Source organism: Pangasianodon hypophthalmus, chromosome 19 (assembly GCF_027358585.1).
Source record: "Pangasianodon hypophthalmus isolate fPanHyp1 chromosome 19, fPanHyp1.pri, whole genome shotgun sequence".
NCBI lineage: Eukaryota > Metazoa > Chordata > Actinopteri > Siluriformes > Pangasiidae > Pangasianodon > Pangasianodon hypophthalmus.
This window is the reverse complement of record NC_069728.1, coordinates 17,949,107-17,977,032: the sequence shown is the minus strand read 5'-3', so window position 1 is coordinate 17,977,032 and position 27,926 is coordinate 17,949,107. Positions and strand designations below refer to the sequence as shown.

General features: G+C 37.6%; 2 protein-coding genes across 2 annotated transcripts; one reads left to right on the top strand and one right to left on the bottom strand.

Moving 5' to 3' along the window:
- Positions 1-1,261: 1,261 nt before the first annotated feature.
- Positions 1,262-14,799, bottom strand: zbtb2b (zinc finger and BTB domain containing 2b). Its single transcript, XM_026922754.3, has 3 exons — positions 14,507-14,799; positions 6,983-7,163; positions 1,262-4,850 (listed from the first exon to the last, which is right to left on the bottom strand). The coding sequence occupies exons 2-3, from the start codon at positions 7,153-7,155 to the stop codon at positions 3,413-3,415; spliced, it is 1,611 nt and encodes a 536-aa protein (XP_026778555.3). The 5' UTR covers positions 7,156-7,163; positions 14,507-14,799; the 3' UTR covers positions 1,262-3,412.
- Positions 14,800-17,840: 3,041 nt separating this feature from the next.
- Positions 17,841-27,581, top strand: armt1 (acidic residue methyltransferase 1). Its single transcript, XM_026922726.3, has 6 exons — positions 17,841-17,859; positions 18,037-18,115; positions 19,669-19,774; positions 21,226-21,467; positions 23,098-23,263; positions 24,735-27,581. Exons 2-6 carry the CDS (start codon positions 18,060-18,062, stop codon positions 25,527-25,529), a joined length of 1,365 nt encoding a protein of 454 aa, XP_026778527.1. The 5' UTR covers positions 17,841-17,859; positions 18,037-18,059; the 3' UTR covers positions 25,530-27,581.
- Positions 27,582-27,926: the final 345 nt, after the last annotated feature.

Sequence of the window (27,926 nt, the reverse complement as noted above, 5' to 3'; positions counted from 1 at the left end):
GGGGAACTGCACACTGAACCACATTGTACACATTGAATACGAAGGGTATTCCTTCTGGAAGTAGGTTGGACCATTTTATAATAATTTTATAAAAATCTTATAGTGAATTATTTGATAAATTTGCCTATACTCAAGATTTTTTTGCAGGGAATCCTTGTTTCTAATTGTGTTTTCATGTGTATGAGGGAAACAGAACTAGTATATATTATTATAAACTTGTGTGTATAAATGCACAAAATGCAAAAAGGATGCAGAAAACGATGAGGTAAATTAAACCACTCAAGCTCTTACCATATCTTAAGCCTCTAAAGTAGCTCAGTTATTACTACTGCCTGAAATATTCATGTGTGCAGTATTTAAAGCTGCAGTTTGTCATTTTTAAAGGCATTGTCATTTTTTTATAAACCTGTGATAATCACATACTTTTAAAGATACCTTAGAAAGACTGTGATTTGCAACATTAACATGCAGCGGATCAGACCATTTTCCTCGTTTCGGGCTTTCGTTTACATTTTTTCTGGCCTGGAAATTAGCTCCGCCCCCAACCAGAAAACTCAAAACTCGTAAAGGGATAAAGCGTGGATTACACTTGCTTTTAATGACGTGTACACAAAATGGCTGCCGCACGTATCCCTGCAGTGGTTCGGAGCGCTGCTTTTGCATGTCTTCAGAAATTATTGCTACATGGTGCGATACCAGCGTAAGACCAACGGTGACGTAGAACTTGAGAAACGCCCACTTCAATTTCATGACGAGATTTAACGTAGATTTAGAGAGATGCCATCGACATTGGTATTTTGGCGGAAACATTGGTATGTTGCCGTGTTTGTTGTTGTTGTGCAAAATCGGAAGAAGTAGTCAACAAAAATATTCCAGTTTTCGCCAGGAATGTTTCGTCACTACATCGCCCCCTAGTGGATATCACTTGTAATCCTCCGAATACGCATACGATACACAGATGACTGAATGAACAGTGATGGTCAAGATGTTTGAGGTTTGTTGGTGGGGGGTTTGTTGGTGAGGTTTGTTGGTGGGGGGAGGAGTTTGTCAGTGCTTTCATTGCAATTGTAATTCACCTCACTGGCAGCTCCTATAAATGATTAACTCATTTCACAAATGTCTTTTACCACATGCACGTTATTAATGAATGAATTAATTACTGCTGTGTCGCAGTCATGTTTTATTGCTGTTTATTCATTTTGTCCACTGTATGGGAATTATTTCAATTAATGTGACAGGAAATTTAACTCGGTCTACCAAAAAAAAAAAAAAAAAAGTTTTATTGTTCATTATAGACAATCACAAATCACATTTATTCCGAGGCAGTTGTTCATTTCCTGAGGAGCTGCAGATCACAGTATACTGTATGTTTGCGTTCGCTTTGGAGTTTGTGCATTTTGGGGGACAGGGTGAGATCCTTCACCCCCTCCCTGTAACTGCCTCAAAAATAAACTCTGAACAAAATACATTAGCAAATTGCATATGAAGAGATACGTAACAGTACAAAAAAAAAAAAAAAAAAACACACACAAAACAAAGCATGGCATATCATTTGTCATTTCTGTACATGCACAACCACCAGGAGTCGATAATAAAGGAACGTTAGGAGAAAAGAGGAGCACGTCATAAAATCCCAGTCTTCAACCAATCAGTAGTAATTCAATTCACAAAATGCCCTCATACAGATACTTCACAAAAAAAAAAAAAAAAAAAAAAAAAAAAAAAAACAAGAAGAAAATTACACTGCTCTGTCGAGGAAATAACACTTTTTAAAACAACGGTCCCATTTTCTTGTTCCTGAAGCAATCTATAAAATAAAAAATAATAATAATAATAATAATGACTTCCTTATTTGTAGAGCTGCTCATTTCTTTTTCGGTACATTTGACTTGTTGCAAATATAAAACGACATTATTATGAATGTCCAATGCCTGTTTATAACCATACATACATAACCACTGCACCCCCAGTGCATCATCACGCTTTCCAGGAAAATTTCACCAAAAGTAGTCAGGTCCCTAAATTTCAGTGCATGGACAGCCGAACAAGGAGCAAACAATAAGCAACAGCAGATAATGAAAATTCTTTAAAAAAAAAAAAAAATCTAATTAAAATATTAATATAAGACCGGATATGCAGAAACAAACAAATGTACATACACTCGTGCTACACTAAAAACTGATTATATTCTACGCTCAATGCACTTTATGCAATATACAACATTTTTAATATAAAATATTCTTTGTAAATATAGTACTGTGTATAAAATTTGAAAAAGAAAAAAAAAAAATCTCAAAAAACAAACTCAAAAATAAGGGCTTTTAAAAACATTTTTCTGCAAATAAACAAACAGCAAAACAGCAAAATCTCCCTTCAAACTGAGATACTGATACACGTGTAGGTTCACCCAGACTGTCTTTGTCTTCAAAACAAAAACATACATTAAGTAACAGGTCAACAGATAAATTAAAAATAAAAAATAGAAAGAAAATTAAAAATGAAAGAAGATGGCATATCTGTAAACATTTAGTGATAATGGTTCCAGATCAATTTAAATCTTTTAAAAATTAATATTAAACAAAATGTTAATTTTAAACTGTTGAATTGTGTTGGCACAAATCATTGTTTTTAATTTCAAAAAAATTAAATATGACGAATTTTAATTCGAATAACTGCTCTAGCTTGTCACGTGAGCTCTTAGATGAGATTGTAGCTACTGGATTTTGAATCGCATAACTTTATTATGATAGAGTAACTGAAACAAGTCACTCTTACACAAATTCATCCAAGCTGAGGTACGAGTAGGTCACTTCTGTACTAGGAAAAAAATAATAAAAAATTCGGTTTATCAGTGAAGAGGAAATAAACTGCTCTAACACTCTTTGGCCGGTAGAAATAATAATAATAATAATAATAATAATAATAATAACAACAATGAGTGGAATATAGTGATGGTTACATACTGCTGGCTATTGCTTTAAATGTCATAAAACGTTTGTGCTGTTTTCGGATCATACGAGGATATGAGAATCAGTGAGGAGAACACGGTGAGGAGAACATTCTCACCATAGGTGGGGTTATTGCAATTCTCCACTTCCTCTTCCTGTTGACGGTTACAAAGAGGAAAGGCTTAAACCACTATGTGCAACATGCGAATGACCTGAATTACCCACTGAACAAGAAAGAAAAAAAAAAAAAAAAAAAAAAGAGCTTCACGTTGTAATAAACTCGTCTTGATTCCCTGCTTGTGTGGAAAAACAAAAGGTTCCTACAACATGCACAAGTCATTTCCTGATCTACATTGATAGCGTAAGCTGTACATCAGAATAAACGCTCTACAGCAAACAAATGTAATATTTATGAACGAAAGGGAAAAAAAAATAACGTACATGTATATAGGATGGATGTCTTATTAATCTACCAAGACCTCCTCTGTTTTAATGGCCGTCACTAAAGATCCACCGCTAGACACATCAGAACCCTCATCTTTGGCCGCTTTTTCAGTGTTCGCTCCACTCCCTGCCGTTCCTGAGATGCTTCCCTCCGAGACCGCGCCCTGGTTAAAGCACATGTGCTTGATGACTTCGTTCGGGTTGGTGAAGGTCATTTCGCATACGTTACACTTGTACGGTCTTCCTGAGGAGCCCAGGAACAGGGCCTCCATCTGGCTGGAGTCGTCCGCCGCGCACAGCTCCATGCTCTGCCTGTCTACCATGGTGTACGCCGACTCCGCCCCTTGGCTCATGCAGACGTGTCTCGCCGCCTGATTGGCTCGGCAGAAGCTCTTCCCGCAGGCACTGCAGCGATACGGCTTTCCCGTGTGGATGTACATGTGCTCGCGCCAGTGGCTCTTCTGGATGAACTTGCGTCCGCAGGTGGGGCACTCATACTTCCGTCTCTTCACCTCTCGCTCGATGTCGGCCACGCCTTCTAGATTGTCGATGTCGGCGATGTCGGACGGAGGAGGCGTGTCCGCTTGCGGCTGAGCTGCGCACGATGTAGCTGCTGCTGCTGCTGCTGCTGAAGGAACCGAGATGGCCGTCTCACCCCGTGGAGAGACTTTAGATCCAGACAGAGGCTGCTCAACATCAACGTCCACCATGATGGGAGTGGCTGCAGATGCTCCGACGCCGGTGAGAACTTCCTCCACCTCGGGCGTGGCAGCTCCTCCGGGAAGTATGGGAGAAGTCGCACCTCCAGACTCAAGCATTAGAGGCGCAATAGCCTGGGCGTGCCAGAGAAGGTGTTCCCTCAGAGCCGCTCGCTGGTTGAAGCGACTGCCGCAGATGTGGCAGGTGTAATGCTTCCGGAACGAGGAGCTTCGTTTCATGATGCTCGGCTTCACATGCAGGATGGTGTTGGGGTTCCCGCTTGTTAAGGCAGACACGCTATCACCGGACGACACGTCTGCCTCTGAGCCTTCTCTCCCAAACTGGCTACTGCTCATCACCATTGCCTCAACCTCCATTTCTGGCTGCAGTCTGGATCCAGACGACAGAGACGCGTTTGCACTGGAACCTTTCCCATCGAGGACGCCTGCGCTATCCGAGTCAACGGGTGAGGACTGCCTCCTGTTGGAGGGACGGCCGGACTGCGCCCCCTGCTGGCCTGATATCTGGATGCCGTAGAGAGAGGTGTTAAGCCGGATGCTGGGCTCGGGATGAGAGAAGGCGGACTGGCTGTTTAGGCTAGCCTCCTGGATGAGGGGGTAGGCGTGCAGGAACTTCACGCCCTGCTCTAGCCGGGCCGGGTCGATCAGCTGCGGGGCCAGTTTGCCAGTGTACATCAGGTTGAGGAGGTAGCTGAAGATATCGGGCTGGATGTCTGCGGGCTTTAAACGAACACAGTCGCTGGAGGGGAGAAGAAAAAAAAGAAAAAACACCACAACAAAACCACAATGAACTCAATGAAAAGCTTGTCATCAAATAATCAAATACAACTGGGAATAAATCATATTATTATTTATTAATAATAAATATTATTAATATTATACTTTTATTAGATTATGTGGAACATTTGTGATAGAACTCCCTGTGTATGAGCTGTTACTATAGTAACGGTGCTAGCGCATTAATGTAAACGTATCGTTTATGTTACAGCTGGAACTACTGTCGGAGCCGTGCTGTTAGAGAAAATTAATCACCTTATGATTCGAGAATTCAACAGCACTATGGTGTAATTATTTATATCCTACATAGCGGGGAACAACAGGGAAGAACAGAGGGACCTGAACAGTGAGTTTAATGATTAGCCTCAAGTGTCTCACTGCACGTTGGTCATGTGACCTTACAAAGCGAATATGAAATAAATGCAAGTTAGCAACGTTATCACATGCACAGCATTTAGGAACTTACTTAATAAACGCTGTTCAGAAAACATTCTAGGGTCAGTAGATTAATGGTAGTGTGTGTGGCACTGGGACGTGCGTTCCAGCTTTTGACCACAGGGTGCTGTCGGATGGTTATTTTTGCTCTGTGGGTCATTTTCTCAACTCGGTGGTGACACTGAGGTGTTTGAGCTGAGTGACCCACTTGTACTGGCATCACAATGAGGAACTATACACATATATAGTCAAAAATTAAATGTAGCATTAAACAAAATCAACAAAAAAATGTTTTAAAAGGAAGCTTTGGCCCCTTTGCTATGGTCCCCTTCAAATCCACTCTGAATATTACAACTCTGAGGATCCAAACTTGGTGGACGGAATATGAAAATTAAAAGAAAAGAAAAGTACACGGGCAATTAGAGAATATTTTATGGCACTTTTTGTTAAGTAGCTGTGGTACAACCGAAATAACAGTCACTGACAGCTCCTAATATCTGACAACAAAGGACTTGATCTCCACCTTGTCCATTATTTTCCCTTATACCACAGCGCTGTTCAGTTCTGGATTCTGATTGGTCAGGGAGTGTTTAATAATTCTCTGTAACAGCAGCTCAGGCAACAGTGCCCTCGTTCTAATACGTTATTGTTTCTATAGAAACAGCTTCTATAGTCACAGGGACTTGTACGCTGCACGCTCTACATAAATTTGGTTTTTATGTGGTGAAGTTTTCTGTAAGGAGACGTTTTATTTAACATTTATGGACGGAGTCTGCAGTGTCGGTGCTTTGCAACAGTCAGACGTAAAGCTGTTACTTTAAATGGATAAAAAAGTATGTCAGGTCATACTTTTTTTTTTATACATTTATAGTTACATTTAATGTTACAGGAACTAACTAGTTTCACAGACATGCCGCAACATTAAACGTAATTATAAATGGATAAAAAAAAGTATGATCTGACATCGTGAATAAATTTTTAAAAAATTGTAATCGCTGGAAATTTGCTGTGCTGTAAGGGAAATAAAACACATGGGGATGTGCTGTAAGAGGAAAATAATCAACTCCAGGGTGGTAACAGTAACTTCCACTTGGAGTCGGGTCGCATCACGCCACCATGTTGTTGATTATTTTTCTATTAATGCACATCCCTGAGTGTTTTATTCCTAAATTATTTGCTCGATGTACATTTCGGAATGTATTAATATATCTGCTTTTCCTGTCGGTGCTCGTGTTTGAATCGCGACAAGGCTGGGAGTCGTGTGACGTAGAATGAGCAGCAGCTCGAAAAGATGCGGTTAGCTGACTTCACGTGTCTCAGGGGAAGCACGTGTTAACCCTCGCACTCCCTGCGTGGTAGAGGATGTGATAGGGAGGGAGGGGAAGCTAGTGCACTCTCAGACATATAAGTACCAAACCGTTTTTTTTTCTTTTTTCTTGTCGCTTTTGTTCCTTTAATATGTATGTTCATATGTATATTATTTACGGTACATATTTCGACTTACTCTAAAAACTAATTGCACTTTTTCAGGTAAAAAGTTGCATACTAAACATACAAAAAAAAAAAACATTAGTTAGAAGAGTACATTCTTGTTAGATGAAGAAGTTTGCTTCACTCTGTAGATGGACTAGCATGCTTTTTAGTCATGTGTTCGGCTACCTGTCCTGGTGAATAAATAACATTCTGAAGTAGTTGGAGAAGGCGGCCAGCACGGCCTTGTGTGCTTTGAAGAAGACGTCACCGATGGCGACTGTGCAGTCACACAGGAAGCCGAACTCCCTCTGTGCGTTGAGCTGCTGCAGGAGGATAAGACCATGGTTGGCCAGCTCCATACTTCCACCTACACAGAGGGGGAGCAGAGATGACGAGTCAGCTTCCGGTCTACTGCAGACCACAATGAACCACACAAGGAGGAAAAAAAAACCAAACACACACACACACACACACACACACACACACACACCCACCCCAGCAGTACGGTAGACACGAAACACACTGCGAGGTGGACACTAGAAAAACTACTATAAAGAGCATCTGGTTTTTAATAGTATACATATAAAACACAAACGTGCCATATAAACTGAAGTGAAGATTTAATCTAATTGTTTACGAGACACGCGTATTGATCCGAGCCTCTGAGCCATGTATCAGGATGTTTGCTCGCTTTGGGAAAACTGAACACAGCGGGTGGTTATGGGTAGTTTTCGTATTGACCCACAATCTCAAACGTCCAGAACTCTGTCTGAGTCGTTTTCTCAAGGGGACGGAGGGGGAAAAATCCCGGGGAGGAGTGACGAGGAGTCCTGCTATAATTAGACAGGGGATGTGGAGTGGAGACGCTGTTTGAAATGAAGAACACAAAAGAGGCTGTAATAAACTGATATACATGCACAAAATTATGTGTGAATTATTCAGCACAATGCATGTTACCACTTCAACAAATTTTCAGTCATGATTACGAAATAGTCTGCTAAAATGAGGAAATCCCCTTAAAGGTGCAGCAAGGAATAGAGATCCTTACTTTACAAAGCATCATGTTGGCTGAAACATATGAACTCTTTCATTTATGAACTCAGTGAGCTTCACTTATTAAAATGGACACAAACAAATTTATTCATAAACAGCTTGCAGAAGCATTTACTCAAGAAATGTGGCGTTCGTGAAAATCGAGTCAGTTAGGAAAAAATGTTCGTAGTCTATGTTTACGTGTGTTTGTGTAAAGGTACGTATAAGGAGACTCATTAACGTGAACCTCAACTGATCGATAAGTTATTGCAACTTTATACACGGATTACGCTATCAAGTTTAAATCACTTACTTACTGCAATCAAACACCAATTTAATGCAAATTTTGTCATTTCATATTAATGGCTTGAAAGAAAGCAAAACAAAATCCAAAACAAATCCATGAAAACGAATGCGGACTAATAAGTATAGCTGTTCGATTGGGGGGGAAAGTAACGGCACCCTATAAAAGGAGCAAGGGTTCGTGCATGTCTAGGGTAACTGATGAGCTGCAATAGCCGAGATGCGTTACTCCAAGATTTAGCGCATACCATAGTTATCATTTTGTTGTTTTCAGTTCTCTGTAAGCTTTGCCTTGGATTATTTATGTCTGATTGTCGTTTATCAACATACACATGTGAGTATGGAGAAAATCAGCGAAACTTTTGTAAACCAAATTCCTGGCAGGAATTTTCCATTTCGTTTGGCCTACAAAAACATTTACATACAACTTTACTAAAACGTTGATTATTTTTTGACTATATTAACCTCTGACCAATCCACTAGAACGTCCAAATTTGTATTTCTGACATCTTTAGCACAATGTAGGTCAATTTCTCCCGTAACATAACACTTGTTAACATATATATGTTAACAGATAATTGAGGATGGGAGAATGGGAAAAGCACAATTTCTTCTAACAATACCGCAAAATTCATAACACCCAAATAATTTAGATTTCTTTTCACAATGTTTGCAACTTCTCAATATTCTGCTACGTTACATTTACTAGCATGGAAAGAATAATGGATAAAGGATTAACTAATGTGTATGCATTTCCCTGTCCTTGCTGAAAATTAGCACTAAATCAATAAATGGTGGCAAAATTCTTAAGATAAATATACAACTCTCCGTGTGAACTCTGAAATGTTGTTCTGGGACAGTTTTTATATTAAACCAAGTTTGATTTTACATTTGAAGCATTAAAATAACATGTTTAAATATCACAACTTTCACTTAAAACTAAAGTTTTAAGCCTCGTAATTAGTGCTTTAATACTTTTAATACTTACTTATATGCTGAATTTTGATACTTTTAGCTGTTATTCAAGTTTTTGGAAAAGTTTTTTATTAATTTATTTATTTATTTTAAGAGTTTTAGGGAACAAGTTCACTGAATAAGTGGCATTTTCTCTTTGTTGGACTTTCTAATCTTAAAACAACTGGAAACTCATGAACTCACGACTTCTGCTTGACGTTTGCATGGATCTGCAACGTAAACGCAGTTATTTCACCACACAAAATGGTCAGCTTTATTATTTTTATTTTTTTTAATTAAATTTCGATACTCTGGCTCCCTAAATCACAAAACATCCATTTTGGAAGAGCTGTGAAATATAACAGTATCATGATACGGTGTCACTGTACAATTATCTGTGTGATCTTTTTTTATGAAATAGTTTTTTAATAAATATAAAGTGATTGGATGCGGCTATTTAAGGTAAGATTTTTGTACTGAATCTGTAAAATTTTACAGGTTGTCTTCCTCTTTTTATTTTTTTTTATAGACATTCAATAGAAGTGTCACTAAATACAGCTGTTTTAACAAAACACTTGTGTTTCGCTCAAAGATTCTTAGAAAATCTATAAATCTTGATACATGTCGTGTTTCACAGAAATGTCTTTGAGAATCCTGATATGATATTTTTTTCATATCGCCCCACCCCTACGTTTTGGTATGTGAAGCCTTTTAGGTGCTGAGTGCCTGTATGCTTACTTCTCACGACATTCCACTGATCTGGCAAGTTGGAGGCTGACAGAAATCTACCGATGCATACAAAGTGTACTGGTTACGCAGCATTGCTGAGCAGCAGGAGGACGGCCCACATCGGCTGCTCAAACCTGAATCGCAGCTGCAGGGCCGCAAACACGCTCACGTTGACCAGGTGGACCCTCGGGGAGGGGGGGATTATACGGCTTTACCTCAAAGACGTGTGGCTTTTAATGTCACCTTCCCCTCAGGTTACGGCCTTTTAGATCACTCTCTCACAGAAATATCATGTAAACAGTTTAGTCCCTTGCCTATATGTGATGTGATTTTAACTTTATATATAAAGATGAAGCATCGACACGTTTTTTTTTTCTTTCAGACCAAGTACGAGTACTTGTTTTTTTAGTACTTGATACTGATGCTGAAATGAGTAACCTACGTAGTATTAATCAATCAGGGACGTTACGGAACATTTTATTCTGTTTACGTTTCCCGGGTTTACCTAAAGAGTGGCCATGTTGATTGACATAAGCTACTAAGCTTCTTCTTTATAAAGTTAGCGAGTTGATTTTAAATGATGTAGCTAATAATGTAGCTACATTAGTTATCTTGGATTGAGTAGAGTTGCAGTGGAGAAAAGCGGGTTTAGTACAGCTGTAAGTAAAGCAGGTTTTTGTTTTCATTGCATCACAATCCCTCGTTGTAGTCGACCTGATCGTCAAGAATGACGTACTAGTGGTTTTACGCGACTCGAAAACATAGTTGATCCTTGTTTCGACTTACTGAGTCACGACTATTTTTTCAACCGCCTTTCCTCATTTGTAAACAGAATGCCAAGAGAAGTGCCATTAAAAAGCAAAACAAACCATGAATCTCTTATTTTAAACCTCTTTTGAATCTCTTATTTTAAACTCTTATGTTAAATAAAAACGTAAACCAGCTTTGCTAACGTATTCAGTATTTAAACATATATAGATACTCACTCACTTGTCAATAACCTTTCCATTTGTTGCACTTTTAAATACCAAAGACATTAGCAGTGGTGATGTACATGTTTATTTAACTCTGCTTAAATACACAATCCATGCTTGATGGCTTCTAAAATGAAAACAGTGACATTTTGAAATAGTTTCTTTTTCTTTGAGGTGATGTTTCCTTGTAGATCTATACGTTTTTCTATCATGTGATATCACGATACCTGAGGTTTTCACAGCAAGTCATAAAATATCTATATTTTCACTGTAACAGCTAATCAGCCACTTATGTGTATCCACAAAGCTGGTCAATAATGTAGACATTATTTATCTCTGAGGTTCAGAAATGAAATACTGAATAGAAACCAATATCACCTGCACAAACACCATCTGAGGAAGTGTGACTTTTTTGTGGGACTCGAGTCAAAATAACCTCATGGCAGAGGCACTCCTTCTGTGTCAGGCGCACACAGCCAATCAGACTCAACCCTTTTCGTTTCGCGCGTTGATGGAATTGTAATGACTTGGCTACAATTTAAGCCTTTACTCTGTGTGTTACCATGACATGTAATGTTAAAGTACAGATCCTGGTCAGTGACTTTTGAACCCTGAACCCTGGCTTGTCAGCTCATGACGCTTAATCTGAGATAGCTGAGCAGCACCGTCAGCGGCCATGCTTTCGGTGCCACGTGATTAGTCATATGACACTCGTCTCTGCTGAGGGAGAATGTAGGAGGGAAAAAATGCCATAGATGTTCGGTGCAAGCAGACATGCAGGTCTGAGAACTATGTTTGGATATAAAACATGTTACAAAAATAACAATCAGTCCTGTTTTTTTTTTTTTTTTTTTAAAAACATATTACACAGGTGGCCTTTAATTTTAACCCTTTGAAACTAGGTGTTTTCTCACCAACTTCTGGGTTTCAATGCATATGAATGGTTTTAATGTTAAAAACCATGTATGCTGATCAGTGAATAATTCAGGCCTGAAAACACAAAAATGCACAGCATTGTATCCAAAATGCATAATGAAAGTAAATTTTTGCTTTTGACCAGCCATATAGCTCTTCTAACTTTGCAGGAATATGGATGCCATCGCTGACGCAGATTCATCCAAAGCTCAAGAAAAACAAAGATTTATTAAATTGCCACCAAAATACTACAGTTCTAATATTGCCAAATTGTAGAAAGCAGAGAGAAAAACCCCTAACATATTGATGAATGAGACAGCTATTTTTAATTGTAAACAATTAACGTTAAACGTTAAGAAAACAGCGAGGTGAAAGATCAGTGTGAGCGCTACTTACTAACAATAATTTTGCTCCTACATTTTGTTTACTGAAGCAAAGTTACGCACTATCAGAAACAAGTGTGAGTCTTTCACATCTCGCATCCTTTCCCCTTCAGTGAACTGACTGGGTGAATTTGTTATGATGGCTGCTTTAGCTGAAAAAGCAGAAAGTCGTAGTATTCAGGTGTCTCCGGTATCACCGTAGTAACGGATCAAAGTATCACAAATGCTGCAGCTAAAGCTCTGAAATACCTTTATCGTTATTTGTTCATTTCTTGTATTTATTTACAAAATTTCAATTTGATCGATCTGATTGATTTTAAGCATTGTAAACAGGCTATAGTAAATCCTGATATCTTTCTAAAAATAATCTTTTTTAGATAGCCATACTGGCCATGTAAAAAAGTACAAGATCTAGCTTACTGACGGGGGGTTGGGGGTGATATGACAAAAATATCATGCCACGATTCTCAAAGACATTTCTACAACGCGCAATATGTATCACGATAGACAGGTTTTCTCACAAACTGCCTGGAAAACAGCAGAGTTGAAAGAGACAATACTATATTTAAAGTCTACAAAAATATAGTCAATTTTTTTTAATAACTAAAAAACATTTAACAATGAAAAGGAAAAAAGATCTTTTAAAATTTTTTAACCATCAAATCAGCTGCTTCCAGTCAGTCTGTAATTACTACAAAGAAATTTACCGTTTTAAGATATGATGATATCTCAGAAAAGCATACTGTGCCATAACTTATCATGATTTTGATATCATCATATCACCCAGTTCTACTTGCTTCTTATTAAGGTCTCCATGAGTGCCGCAATTCAGTTCGGTGCGTTGATGTATTTCCTTTTGAAACAGGAAGTCAGAATGGCAGCGTTTTGAAGTGCTTAACCAGCCAATAGCGTTTGAGATACATCACACTCCCGCCCAATCTACACAAACCTGACAGTAGCTTGGTGGACTAGCTAAATATGAAGCAAGTTTAACAAGAGCTTTTTTTCAGCTGTGGAGGATTTCTCATTGCTCACGCATGGTGACGATCTCCTAGACGATGTAATGCTGGGTGTTTTTGGAGTTAGGCGAGGCTGAGCGTCAGCAGTGCTGATGGTGACGGAGAGCCTCACAGTCGTCACCTGGAGCTCCTGATAAAATATTACTGACTCTCGATCTTGATCAGCCCGAGGTAGCCACATTCCAGCACTGACCACCACTGAGCTGGTAAAACACTCCTCCGAAATAGTCACATAACCACCAACTCGCACAAACCCCGCCCACTTCTACATAAATACACTCCAACCAACCATTTATTGTTCACCAAGAGAGGCTGGAAAAGAGAACGGTGTGCGAAAAGAAAAGACGCACAGCCAAAAACACACCGATGAACCATGTTTATTGCTAAAGAGGTGCTACCGGACAGCAAGCTCCGCCCCCTGGGGGCAGGACAAAAAGTTGTAATTGGTCGAAGACAACACTAGTACAGGATAAGTCATCAAAATATTTTAATAGCTTTCCAGGAAGCAACTATCAATTTAAAATGAAAATATCTCCCAAATTATTTAGTTATATATAAAAATATACTATCAACTGTCTTTAAAAGATATCCTATCAACACTGTTGCTCCTAACACTAAGGGATTGATACCAAAAAAAAAAAAAACTCAAACACCAATTTTGATTTCAGGGGCATTTAAAAAGTTAAAATTAAAAAAAAAAAAAGTTAAACTTGGTCTCTAAGAACCACTTTAACAACTCCAACAAAAAAAACATTAAATAATAACACTGACATTAAAGATAAACCGGTGAATAACGGTCACTCAAGAAAACAAACAAACAAACAAACAAACAAACACATCTGCTGTGTAATTTCATCATTTTTGAATTTTGAATAAACGCGTGCAAAATGCGCTCGCGCTAGTGTTGGCCGTTGGCCCCGCCCCCAGTGCAGACACGTGGACCGGACAGATCTCCCGCAGAGAGAGAGAGAGAGAGAGAGAGAGAGACCACTTCCGTAGTACGTTTTTTTTTTTTTTTTTCCTCTTTCAACAAACTGAAAATAAGCCTCAGAATCGAAACACTCCCGCGCGTGCGGTCTGTGAAAGCGGCCATGTCCGAATTCTCTTTAACTGACAATGGCTTTTAAAAAAAATACGTTAAACGGAAAACTCGCGAGCAGAAAAATAAACGGAGCCTCGTGAAACGGTCTCATACAACACACACACACACACACACACACACGGGGAGGGGAGAGAGAGAGAGATAGAGAGAGAGAGAGAGAGAGGAAGGGGGTAGAGCTAGTCACCGAATAAAACGCTCGAACTTCACCGAGATGAAGAAACGGGAAATGTTTTAGTTTACGTTTTAGCCGGTGAGCGTCACGTGACTCGAGATAAAAACAAACGAAATGAGAACCGTACCTTTCCTCGGTGTGCGCGCGCGGAGTCGGGCGGCGTTGCTGTATGTGTGTGTGTGTGTGCTACCGGGGACTCTCGGTCCGTTGGTCGCGGCGGCGCAGCTGCTCTGTTCCTCTCAGACGCAGCATTGGCGGCGATGGTTGTCGGTGTTTTCCGGTCGGGTTACGTTACAATCACATGACTGACTAAAGGACCTTAAAAACGGCGCACAGGCGGTTGTGAGGGGGGGAAAACACACACACACACACGCTGACTAGCTACTTCCCCGGAGGGGTTGGTGTGTGTGTGTGTGTGTGTGTGTGTGTGAGAGAGAGAGAGAGAGAGGGGGGGTGCCAAAACAAATGAAGTGTTTGGCGGTATGCGCGCGCCAAGATAAGACGAGTCGTGAAATGTGAAATGTTTTGGCCATGTTCGCCATGTTTTCCACACAGACAGAGAGCCGGTAGCTGTGTGAGGCGCTTTAACGTTATTTCACCGGGAGAACGGAGAAGAGCTCATCACATCACGTCCCCGGTGACACAAACAAATAAACAAACAAACAAATAAATAAAGCTAAATGAGAGAAAAGCTAAAGCGGCTAATTTGCATTTCGGTTGACGTGGTTTGTCAACGGCTGCCGCGCGCGCTGAGGGTTCCTCTCACCTCCGCGTGCTTTCATTCCATTTTTTAAAAATTAAAAAAAAAATAAACAAAAACAAAAAGCACTCGCACGTGCAGTGACCATAAAAGGAAGAATATGACCGTTAAACGGACAACAATAAAATGAACGCATTTAATATTACTTGGTGAATTCAGACTCGAAAATTGTTTTTGTTTGTTTGTTTGTTTAGCCTGTAGGCATTAAATCGTTTCCTCCTCATCCTCATTTTCGTCATTAGTTTAACTCATAGTTTTCCAGTGTTAAATATTTTTATTTCAAGTGCCTTATATAGAAAAGATAAAAAGGGCAAAGCATTTATGAAAAAGTAAACAACTCTACAAACATTAGTGGAACAAATATGAATTTATGTGAATTACTAAAGATTATTTTTGCTAAATAACATTCCTCAAAACTTTTATATTTAAAGTATACACTGCATATTAATTAATCTATACATGTATGTATTTATTTATTTTGGTCAAAATAGTAATTTTAAAAAATGTTTTACTGAAGTAAATTTATGAGAGTTTATTCCACCTTTTCCATATTTCTTTTCTTTCTTTTTTTTAATGTAAATTCTATGTAATCATATGCAACCCCCATTCTTGTGGAATTTTTAAATTTTTCATTTTCCCCCATTTTTAAAGTATGTAAACAAATTTAGTGTAATACATTTTTAATGCAGGAGTTATGAATATACATGAATATGTAAATAGGAACGCCCCATCTCCTGCTACTAACTTTAGCCAACCAAGTTACACACCTAGTTAACCGCTAGTTAACCAGCTCTAGATTATTTCCAGTGAGCTTTGTCGTTTTCTCACTGATTTATTTACCAGCTGAACCTGACAAAATATAACAACCAAAACTTTCCTCGTTGCTAACAATCTCTTAGCTAGCTAAGTATCATGTCATAATTGATATTGGATGTGATTGGTTGAAAGTTTAAGTGTAGCCCCGCCTAGAAGCAATTTTACTCATCTATATAATCAGAATATAAGCAGGATTTAGTTATTAAACATTATATTTTTGTGGTTTCGGGCGATTCTGGGAGCGCATTGGAGATGAAACTTTGTGATAATTTATAACACATATGCTTGGCCCATGTGGAAAAATATATATAGTAGAGCTATAGCTAAAGTCTGAGTCTTGAATAAGGAGGTTTAAAAGTCATTTGTTGGTGTGAAGCGAAAGATTGTAAAATTCTTAGCATTGTTATCTTTAACAACTTTTTTTTGTACCTTGATTGGTTAACTACATGGAACACATTCATTATTAGATTATTGAAATATTTAGCAAACTGACACTGGAGCTACAATGTGTTTAATATATGTACATAATACACTTTCATAGTTTTATACGCTCATTTGTTGATGTTGTTGTTGTTGTTGTTGTAAGTCAGATATGATCACAATCCTTTCCGTCATTGTGTGTGTGTGTGTGTGTGTGTGTGTGTGTATGAACAAGATATTTGTGCCCAATGTTTTGACATTTAAAGCGACAAGAAGCCTGGAAGCTGCCCTTCTAACAACTTCGAACAAACTGACGAGGGCTTTGTGCAGCCATGCAGCAGGATATGAGCTTAAGAGGAAGCACAAGTTCAGAAAAAAGTCAGGAAATGTGGAAGACATCACACACACACACACACACACACACACTACAAAGCGGAGTGAAATGAGAGGAGGCGTGACTGTGTTCTTCACAACACATATTGAAAATCCAGATGTTTTTGATGTTGGGTAAAATATAAAAGTTTATTAAATAGTTGGAAACAACAAGGACTCAGCATTAGACAGTTATAGAGCCCTGACAGCAACAGCTTCATTCCTGATTTGTCAAGTGACTGATAAGAGATTTAAAAGAAAAATGAATTAAATATAATGATAATTAACCATTAAACAATTACACACACACACAGTATAGTAAAACACTTAGCAGAATAAATAAACAAGTTTTAATCTGAACATTTCTGCACATAAACAAATGTATGATAATGCTTATTATTATTATTTCTATTAAATGGATTGTATATCTTTTTTATTATTTTAATGCTAAAGAAGGAAAAGATTTTCCTCTAGTACAATGGCAGCATAATGGAAATTAAAAAAGGGACAATTTGCTTAAATGTCTTAATAATCTAACCATCAGGTGATGAATTTGTAAATTCCTTTTTCTTTATCTTTTAACGAAGATAAACATTATTAGCAACTAAAAAGTTTGGAGTTAGGGTTATACTATATCTTTATTAAAATCAGTTTCCTTTCTCTAATCATTCAACGGTTTGTCTTATTTTGATTGTTCTTTGCCTAACTATGGCTGAAACTGTTCCCTGAAATTCTGCTCTGCCTAACATTTCTTATTTTTTGCATTTTATAAATCTATGTAAATAATCGTACAATCATATACATTTATATCATGGTCATATATATATATATATATATATATATATATATATATATATATATATATATATATATATATATATATATATATATATATATATATAAAACATCATTAAAATATTTTATAATATTATAGTGGACTTTATATGCACTATAACACCATTAAATATTTTAATATACATTATAACATCATTAAAATATTTTTACATTTCTTTAACAGTATTTTTAAGTATTACATTTTAGTGATTTCTGCACTTCATTACACGACCACCAGAGGGCAGTGTTGTCTACGGCGTGAAGCAGATAGCGCTCTGGTGATTAATATTTTTAGTAACATTTTTAGTAGATACATTACTTTCTTCCAAATATAAAGATGTTTTATAACATTTGAGTATTATAATTTAATCAATCTCAACGAAAAATTCACATTTTTTAGTGATTGTTGTTCAACTTTTTTAAATAAAGTTTTTTTTTTTCTGGAAATCACAAAGTCTTCCTCTTAGCGTTAGCCAAGATGGCGGCGGATCAAGTTCTTATTCCTCCACCGTCGCTGTCAGCTAAATACGAAGGGTATGTAGGTTGTGTTTCGTATAGCTTTATTTTTATATTTAGGAAAATGTCTAGACTTTGCGCGCTGTCAAACAGAAGATATTTATTTAGCGTTCAGAGTGTTTGTTGTTAGCTAAGGCGCTTTGATGTGGGCCGCGTCCCAAATCGGCTCCTAGTGTATAAGTAGGGAACTACGTAGGGCGTGAAAGAGCCGTAAACCCTACGTAGTGCACATAGGTAGGGAGTGAGAGACATTTGGGATTCAGTCGCTGTATATTGCAGACACTTTACTATGTGCAATAGAGATAGCAAGAACCTATTACTCGTGTTTAACACTGTGCTAAATAGTTTTTATAGTTTTAATAGTTTTTACTAAACTATTTAGCAAAAAATGTTAACTCTTATTAACATGTTCCTTAAATAAGAGGTCAGCATTTATTCAGGGAATAGATTTAATGTTCAAGTTTTTAATAAAATTCTCTATTAATAGTGTATATATTGTCTATTATTATTATTATTATTATTATTGTTGTTGTTATTGTTGTAACATAATAATAATAATAATAACAATGTAACTGATGGAGTAAAAAATGAAACTAAGCAGTCAGATTTTAAATAAAGTTAATAAAAAAAAAAGATGAATCTGATTAATTGGTTAAATTGGTGACTGTAGAATAAATATTGTGTGATGTTAATGTGGGTTTGTAATGAGCATTTGGAAAGTCTGAATGAAAAGGTAAAGAATTTTTAAAAATGTAATTATTGTTTTTAATTAAAGTACAAATCCCCAAAGACGATAGTTTGCTATAGCAGTGAAGTATGGTTGTGTACATTAAATTTATTTTAATTTAATTTTATTTTGAGTATTAAAGCCACTCCTAAGAGAGGGTGTGAAAAAAGAAAAGCAAGTAAAAAGGAAGGAAATAAAATATAAAGAATAATGAATGAAAATATAAAGAGTAAAAAAATATTATTTAACTTTTCTAAGGATTTTCTGGTAAAGTGTGACTCTTCTATGAAGATACTTGGGTATAGCAATGAAGTACAGTCCCATAGATATGTCTCTTTTTCCTTTAAAAAAAATATTTATTTTATTTATAATTTTTTGAGGGCAATAAAGACTTTGTTGGCTACATGTATAAAAAGTTATAGTTTTATGTATATGAAGTTACATTTTTATAGACGATTAAAGTCACTCGTAAAAGAGGGTGAGAAAAAAGAAGGAAATAAATTAAGAATCAAGAAATTAAAAACAAAACACAGTTTCACAGTAAAACAGGTATGAATACAAATAGTGTACACACACACACACACACACACACAAACACACACACACTGCCCTTTATCATGTATTCTACATTTCCTGCCTCATTATTTCATAAACTGATATAGATATAGCAGTGAATATCATGTTATGTATGAAATATGTATCGTTTGTATGTGTGAACTGATGTTTTATATGAATCATTATTTAGTCACATGACAGTAACACCTGAAACTGAAATTTTTTTTCACACCCTAATCAGAGTTCCTCATGTGTAACATAACACAAGTCTTTATTTTTCTTTTTCAAGATCTTTTGCGTATCTGACGGTAAGAGACAGGCTGCCGATGATCCTGACCAAAGTCATCGATACCATTCACCGAAACAAAAACAACTTCTTTGAGAAACATGGGGAGGTAAGAAGAAGAAAGCCTCGAGCACATACATTATGTTGAGTACAGAGCAACGTGACTAACTCTTGTAGCTCATCAGCTTAGTAGTTTGAGTAAGAAATTGTTGGATCGTGTTATAGCGTGCACACTGTCACATAAAATAATCTCCTAAGACTAATCCTGCGTCCTTCCCTCATTCGTCACTTATCAAACCTAAGATAAATGCCGTTAGCCAGATTTACTAATCGTGATCATTTCAAGCAGGCTAATTCAATTCTTCAAATGCACCTGAGAACAGGATTAATGTTAATTTAATACTAAAAGTGTAAATATTTCAAAAAACCTGATCAATGTCAATGATCAGCTAATGCGAACGGTACAGAAGCCTGAAGGGGCCTTTAAATGTTTTCTATTTTTTACGCACAAAGTAACTGTGCATTAATATTTGCAGAAAAATTTTGTTTTTTAAAAAAATAGTTTGTTGTAGCAGTTATATTTACTTCTTTTCAGTTAAAAAAAGCAACAAAATTATGTAATTTGACCAGGACTGCACAGACTTTTGCATACAATTTTATATTATTATAGTGGATATACTTCATATAATGAATTATACTGTATTGAATCTACTAATAATATTGAAAGGAGGGAGAAATCAGTATATTTTGCAAAATTCTTTTCGCTTAAAAAGTGTAAAACTGAAAATGTGTTTGCATAAGTAGTCAGTTTAGGGTTAGGCTTGTAGGAGGAGTTAGAACAGGTCCAGCTCCACCCCCTGGACTTCTGATTTTAGCAGCTTCTCTATTATTCACAGAAGCAACCAAGAGAATAAGGATAACACTCAACAGGATGCTACCACCACCTTGCTTTAAACATAAAAACAATGGCTAGGCTTTGAGCACTGTCACGAAGATTATTTATTTATTTTAGAGGTTAGCGCTTAACCTTAGATATGGGCTGGGTCCCAAAATCGGTCCATACTGGATAAATGGGGAACTATGTAGGGTGTGTAGAATGATTTTTGTACCTTCTGTAGTGCATATATGTAGGAAGTGAGATACGTTTGGGATTCAGCTGCCGTGCCAAGTCTTTACGTATAACGTATATAGAAACTTATTAGCCACATTTTGTGTTATAATACAAATCAGTTAGCACCTTCTGCAGCTGTTTACTTGTTCCTTAAATAAGAGATCAACATTCATTCAGGGAATAAATTTAACATTACAGTTGTCTGAATTAAAGTTCTGGCATTTAATTTAATGGCCAAGGGTATCTCTTGACATGATGCTGCCACCACCATGCTTTAATCCTCATATGTTCAAAAACAGCTTTATGGGACAGACATAAATCCAAGATCATGTCACGTCTGCAAACAATCCAATCCAGCTAAGCCAGTAATTCAAATATGAAGACCAGAGCTCAGATTTAACATGCTGTTAGTTTATTTACTCTTGTCCTAATGACATCTGCATCAACAGGTGGGCGTGGAAGCAGAGAAAAGAGCCATCTCCTTCCTGTCCAAGCTGAGGAACGAGCTACAGACAGACAAACCCGTGCTGCTCCTGACCGACTCTGCAGACGATACGGAAGCGTGGAACCGGTACATGCAGAGACAACAGGACCTGATGGAGGACAGGCAGCCGGTCAGCTGGTTCAAGTCACCCTGGCTCTATGTGGAGTGCTACATGTACAGGAGGATCCAGGAGGCCTTGTGGCTCAGGTGAGGTTAACCTTTTACTGAGGAGCTTCCATCTGACTGTATGGTACGGTGTGGTTACTGATCTAAATCCATAACTATAGTTGAGGTCAAAAGTTTACACACACAGCCCCCCCCCTTCAGAATCTGCAAAATGTTAATTATTTTACCAAAATAAGAGGATCATACAAAATGCATGTTATTGTTTATTTAGTGCTGACCTGAATAAAATATTTCACATAAAAGATGTTTACATATAGTCCACAAGAGAAAATAATAGTTGAATTTATAAAAATGACCCCGTTCAAAAGTTTACATCCCCTTGATTCTTAATACTGTGTTGTTACCTGAATGATCCACAGCTGTGTTTTTTTTGTTTTGTTTGTTTTGTGAAAACTTGTGAACAGAATGGAGATGTGTACATTTTTCTTATTTTGCCTAAATATCATAGTTTTTCATTTAGTACTGCCCTTCAGAGGCTACAGAAGATAGTTACATGTTTCCCAGAAGACAAAATAAGTTAAATTTACCCTGATCTTCAAATTCATAAAGTTTTAACCCCCCGGTTTTTCCTTCTGGAGCATCAGTGAGCGTTTGAACCTTCTGTAATAGTTGCATATGAGTCCCTCGGTTGTCCTCAGTGTGAAAAGATGGATCTCAAAATCATACAGTCATTGTTGGAAAGGGTTCAAATACACAAAAATGCTGGAAAACCAAAGAGTTTGTGGGACTAACAACACAGGTTACAACACAGTATTAAGAATCAAGGGGATGTAAACTTTTGAACGGGGTCATTTTTATAAATTCAACTATTATTTTCTCTTGTGGACGATATGTAAACATCTTTTATGTGAAATATCTTATTCAGGGCAGCACTAAATAAACAATAACATGCATTTTGTATGATTATTATCCCTCTTATTTTGGTAAAATAATTAACATTTTGCAGATTCTGAAAGGGGGATGTAAACTTTTGACCTCAACAGTATCTGCACGCTTTTTCAGTTCACTTCAATTCAGTGAGTAAGACAGAGGCAACAGTGGCGAGTTTAAACTCCGTTAGACGATATAACCTGCCAACTTGCACACATTTTGCATAGGATCTCTGCCGAACACGTTAGCTAAACCGAACACGTCAGAAAAGGGAATTCACTGAAGGGGAAAGGACATGAGATGTGAAAGACGATCATTAACTTCTGGATGCAATTACTTTTGCTTCACGTTGACTTTATTTAGGACAAATTTAACTGTAAATGAAAGAGTGTCAGTCTTGTGAGCCCAAGTGGACTGTGGCCTGTTTGGTTGGTTAAAAAATGGAGCTGCTGGTGATTATTAAGTAGCATCACTCTAGTGTTTTGTTCACTGCAAATCTGGGAAAAAAAAAAAAAAATAATAATAATTTGTCTTGCCACTTGCGCACTCCAGGGTATTTCTGATAGGGTATTTCGGTTTTTTTTTTTCTCCTTGTCTGCTAGGATTTTCTTGTTAGTACTGTTGGCACCTGTAAATATGACGATTTCTTCTGACCAATCAATGGTCTGCATTATTTCTAGCTCCACCCACATGTTCCTGTTTGGCGTTATAAATCTGTAACATGTTAACAATCAACAATAAACTCTACTTTTTTCATTTTCTTTTTTTTTCCTCACCAAAGTCCTCCAATCAGTGATTTTGACGCCTTTAAGGAAGGAAAGACGAGCGGCTTCTTCGAGTCCCAGCAAGCGATCATCTCACTCTGTACGTACCTACGAGAGATCCTCGCCTCCACAGATAACGCAAGCAAGAAATGGCTCTTCGAACATTTCTTCAGGCTTCTGCAGGTTAGTGTGTTCTAGCACATGATGCTTTTATTCATCCTGATACAGGATGAGATATTAGCTTGCTGTTTTTTGCTTTCTCCATGGTATGATAAACTAGTCTTAAATTGGTCAGATCTTACGCTGTGAGTAACCGTGAAACCGTAACAACTGTAACATCCGCAATAAATAATGGTGTCGCTGCAGCTCGACTCATGAGGTTATAACTTTAGGAAAAATAAAACGTTCTCTTTAATAGACCTGCTTTAATGCACTCAGTACATTGTAGCTGGTCACCTACCAAATGGGTCATTTTGTTTCCATACACAAAGTATTGGCACCCCATCTACTCCATCCATCCATAGAAAGTAAGTGATATTTTAAAGGTGCATTAGCTAAGATTTGCCCAAATGTGTTTCCTGTTGTTATGTTTTATTTTGAAGCACAGAGTGGTTTTCATGCTCACAAGAGAAATACATACCTGGCTGCACTGGGTGCTTTCTGATTTGAGACTGTCTATCAAATGACACACAAGAGGCCCAACCAAACACAAACAAGCCTTTTGGACCAGGAGGCGGGTTTCCAACCTGTTTTTTTTTTTTTTTTTTTTTCAGCCACGTGAAATACTTGTGCTGATTGGTCTTGATTTAAACCATTACTTTTTATCATGTTCTACATATTTTTCCACATTATTTATCCTGTTAAAAAAAAAGCATAGACTGCTGCACCTTCAATTGTATTCATTCACTAGACAGGACAGGATTACTTTCATGGGGTCACATCTGTATAAGATTTGAACACGTTTCCTCTGAGATTGCGTCTGAACACTAATTGAATTGAATCCTCACTAATTGACATGTGATGAGCGAGTTTCTACCTGTTTGTTTCTCTTATCAATCAAAAAAGGTGTTCTCTGAGTGGAAAGTACACTCAAATTAAGCTTTATGGCTGGCTAATATTTCAAAAGTTGGGTTACGTTTGTAAAATAAATCTGTACAGAGGAATTCTTTGGATTTTTATTTTAACAGTTAAAGGAGCCCCTGGCTGCAAAAAGTTTGAGAATTCCTGTTCTAATGAATATACTTAGCTCTGGTTCCCAAATTTCCGTTTCCAAAGCACGGTGGTGGTAGCACAAGTTGAGTGTTACCCTTATCCTCTTGATTGCTTCTCTGAATAATAGAGATAGTCCTCGCTGCAAAAGCAAAAGTCCAGGGGGTGGAGCTGGACCTGATCCAACTTATCCTACCAGCCTAACCCTAACAAAAACAAATTGGCCATTTAAGTCATTTAAACCACAGCGACTCAGACGAGGATGAATCAGTTACTGAAGATGAATTTCTTAATGAAATAATTAACGACTGAATGCTAAGCCAGACTTCTTTTAGGCATTGGAGCTCAATACTTTAGTTTTGCGGCTCTCCATTTCCATACACGTATATGAATAATCTCCCTCATTGGTCTTTCATTGATTTTGTGCTGTTGGATATCCTCGCAGGTGTCCCTGTGGGGAAACAGGTGTGATTTATCCATCTCAGCTGGCCAGGAAAACTCTCAGAAGTCCAACCCGATGGATTGTCTGGCTGATCTGCAGCAGTTCATCCTAGTGGATGATTCGGATAAGGTTTGGTCCATTTTAACGTCTGCACAAGGTTCTGGAGGATCGGAGAAGACTGGCATTAGAGTGGACATCATTCTAGACAACGCTGGCTTTGAGCTAGTCACCGATCTGGTACTCGCAGATTTTATGGTCTCCGTCGGCTTGGCGAAGGAAGTGCGTTTCCATGGCAAGTCCATCCCGTGGTACGTCTCTGATGTCAACAAGCAGGATTTCGATTGGACCATTTCGCAAACCACAGCATCCAATCACAAGCACATGTCGTCCTGCGGCGTCCAGTGGAAGCGCCACGTTAAAGATGGAGCTTGGTCGTATCACGACCATCGCTTCTGGACTTTACCGCACGAGTTCTGCGACATGCCAGCAGAAGCCGCAGATCTCTACTCCACTCTACAGGGTTCCGATCTGATCCTGTTTAAAGGAGACCTGAACTACCGCCGGCTGACGGGAGACAGAATGTGGGAGCACACTGTGCCGTTCGAACGAGCGCTCAGGGGCTTCCTGCCTGCTCCGCTGTGCAGCCTCAGGACTCTGAAGGCTAACGTGCAGGTCGGGTTACAGCCAGGCCAGGCGGAGAAACTCGCCTCTCAGGACCCCGAGTGGATGATCAGCGGCAAATACGCAGTGATTCAGTTCTGCAGTCCACTCAAAGAACAGCAGCAGCAGGGTTCTTAAAGATGCCAAGAGAACAACAATACCAAAAAAGAGAAATGAGATGGGATAGTAGTCATTAATTACAAGCTAGAATAATTTCTCTTTAATGTTTTTTTTTAATCCTTAATATCAGAGTCTTACCAGATGGCTATGACAGTTTTCAGATATCCAAGTAGGTAAAAATGTCTAGTAGTAATGACTCAATGTAACTGGACTTAGATCTTTGTTACATTTACAGAGGAATGTGAAAATGCATTCTTACAACCAGAATATTTGTCCAGGGAACACACGTACACCTTCTAGATATTCAGTTTGTTAAGAAGTGAATGCAAACAACTTTACCTGACTATAACAAATTGTTTTTCGGCTGCTTAATTATTTTTTTTTAACCAGCAGAGCATGAGTTATAACATTTTCGCTTTTTTACCTCCCAGCCAATCAGGGTCCAAGTTGCAGGGAAACCACCATGGAGGACAAAGTGACTGTAAAAAAGACAAAAAAATTAGTCTTGTTATTGAGCAAAAGTGAGGAGATTTAAGAAAATATTTGATTGCCCTTAATCCAGTGTTGCCGTGTAACTAAAACAATGATATATATATATATATATATATATAAAACAATGAGCAATAATAATAAGCGAGCCCTAAATACTCCATCAGCTTACGGCTCAGACAGAGCGGTCCGTTCTCTGTTTATACACTGCCGTGTCTTTTGTCAAAATTGAATGATTTGTTTTATCTGTCTTAATTTATGGGTTTGTGTTGGCTCGCTTTGTTCATTTTTAGTTTGTTTAATTAAAGCCAATAAAATAAAACAGCTGGTTTTCACTAAACGTTCCCGATGGAGCTCTTAGTCCCCGACCTAGTGAACCAGCATGAGGATGTGTTTTTGATAGAAACTCCAAACTCCACTATAAGTCGCTCTGGATTAGGGCGTCTGCTAAACGCTGTAAACGTAATAACAATAATCAGTTTAAACTCCACAGTATATTCCAGATCTAAAAATGCAGTAATCCATGCAGGTTATATGAACTGAAGTAGATCAAATCGAGGTTTACATTAGTTAGTCTTCTTCTGCGTAAATTTACACACACTCAGGAGCACGAGTAGGATACGAACGTTTTTTCCGCATTCATGGTATTTTAATGAATACTAAATTTCTTACGAACGATTTAGTGCATAAATCTGCACCGTAGAGCGTTGTTGTTGGTGTTCCGGACAGCGATTTATTTCCATTAAAAAATATAAAAGCAACTTTATAATACAAATCTAAGGGGGCATTTGTTAAATTCAGTCCATAAATTGTTTACTAACACAACTTTTGATTATGTCTTGGATATATTCTTAAGACGTATTTAAATGGAAATGGAAAAGGTTGTTATGGTTACAGTGTGTGTTGCATGAGGCCCTGTAACCAACACTTTTTCTATTAAATAAAAGATAAGTAAACAAATAACTCCAGGTTTGAATGCACCGTTCCTCTGTAAGACATTTCACCATTTCTTCATTCTTCTTTAAGATTTCACCACGAGTCCAGTCACGTTGACTTACTACTGCTCAACAACTGTAGTCTTGCAGCTTCAAAAATATTATTTTGTGCAAAATGTTCCTTCCTGGCAGGAGTTTATTTCTCTGTCAATATGCATATTAAAAAAAGTGCCAGAATGTTTGTAATATTAGCCTGAAACTAATTTGTGAAAGAGTGCATGCTCTATATTCATACGTTGCGAACAAGAGAGATTTATTTTTAATCATCTATAGTAAAGATAGAAATCTAATGGATGTGACTGATATGTTTCTAAGCTATATACTGGATGTTAATTATGCAAAAGCTTGTTTTTTTTTTGGTCAAATGGTTTACATTAGTGACAATCTTGTTTTTGATGGATGTTAATTGAAAGGCGGTGTTTACAGTGGACTGCTATTGTCTTAAGTATTTGCATGAATTGTGTTTAAAAGGAATGTAATGGAACTACATTTGCTTGGGAAAAGGACTGGAGGTGAGTTGCAGTGATAGAATGGAGTAAAGCATGCTGTTTAACAAACACACACATTAAAATCTAATGCTATTTCATGTTTGGTATCTTTTGTGCACTGCTTTTGAGCAGTTTGTGTTGCGAGTACAAGGTCATTATTGCAAAGGAACAAAATATTTTACTGAACTTGACACACTTTCTTTGGTAATGGATAAAGGGGAATAAAAAGCCCCTGCAACTTAAAAAAAAAATTTGTAGTTAAGTTGTCTCAAGTGGTGAACTTTAGCAAGGGGTTTAGTGTTGACACAACATGAGAATTACCGTAATGTGTCATTACTCGCTCAAATTCTTGTCAAGATGCGTGGTGATGAAGAGATGAACAAAGTTAATTTTGTCAATTCATTGACAAATAGAAATCAAGCACTGTGTAAGTTAGCTATTTG

Bases quoted from the DNA above. Each gene is read 5' to 3' on its own strand.
- zbtb2b (XM_026922754.3), bottom strand. From the start codon at position 7,155: ATGGAGCTGGCCAACCATGGTCTTATCCTCCTGCAGCAGCTCAACGCA. The intron at 4,851-6,982 runs GTAGCCGAACAC...TCTCCCCTCCAG, and splicing joins TTATTTATTCACCAGGACAG to CGACTGTGTTCGTTTAAAGC.
- armt1 (XM_026922726.3), top strand. From the start codon at position 18,060: ATGGCGGCGGATCAAGTTCTTATTCCTCCACCGTCGCTGTCAGCTAAA. The intron at 19,775-21,225 runs GTAAGAAGAAGA...CTGCATCAACAG, and splicing joins TCTTTGAGAAACATGGGGAG to GTGGGCGTGGAAGCAGAGAA. The intron at 21,468-23,097 runs GTGAGGTTAACC...TCCTCACCAAAG, and splicing joins CAGGAGGCCTTGTGGCTCAG to TCCTCCAATCAGTGATTTTG.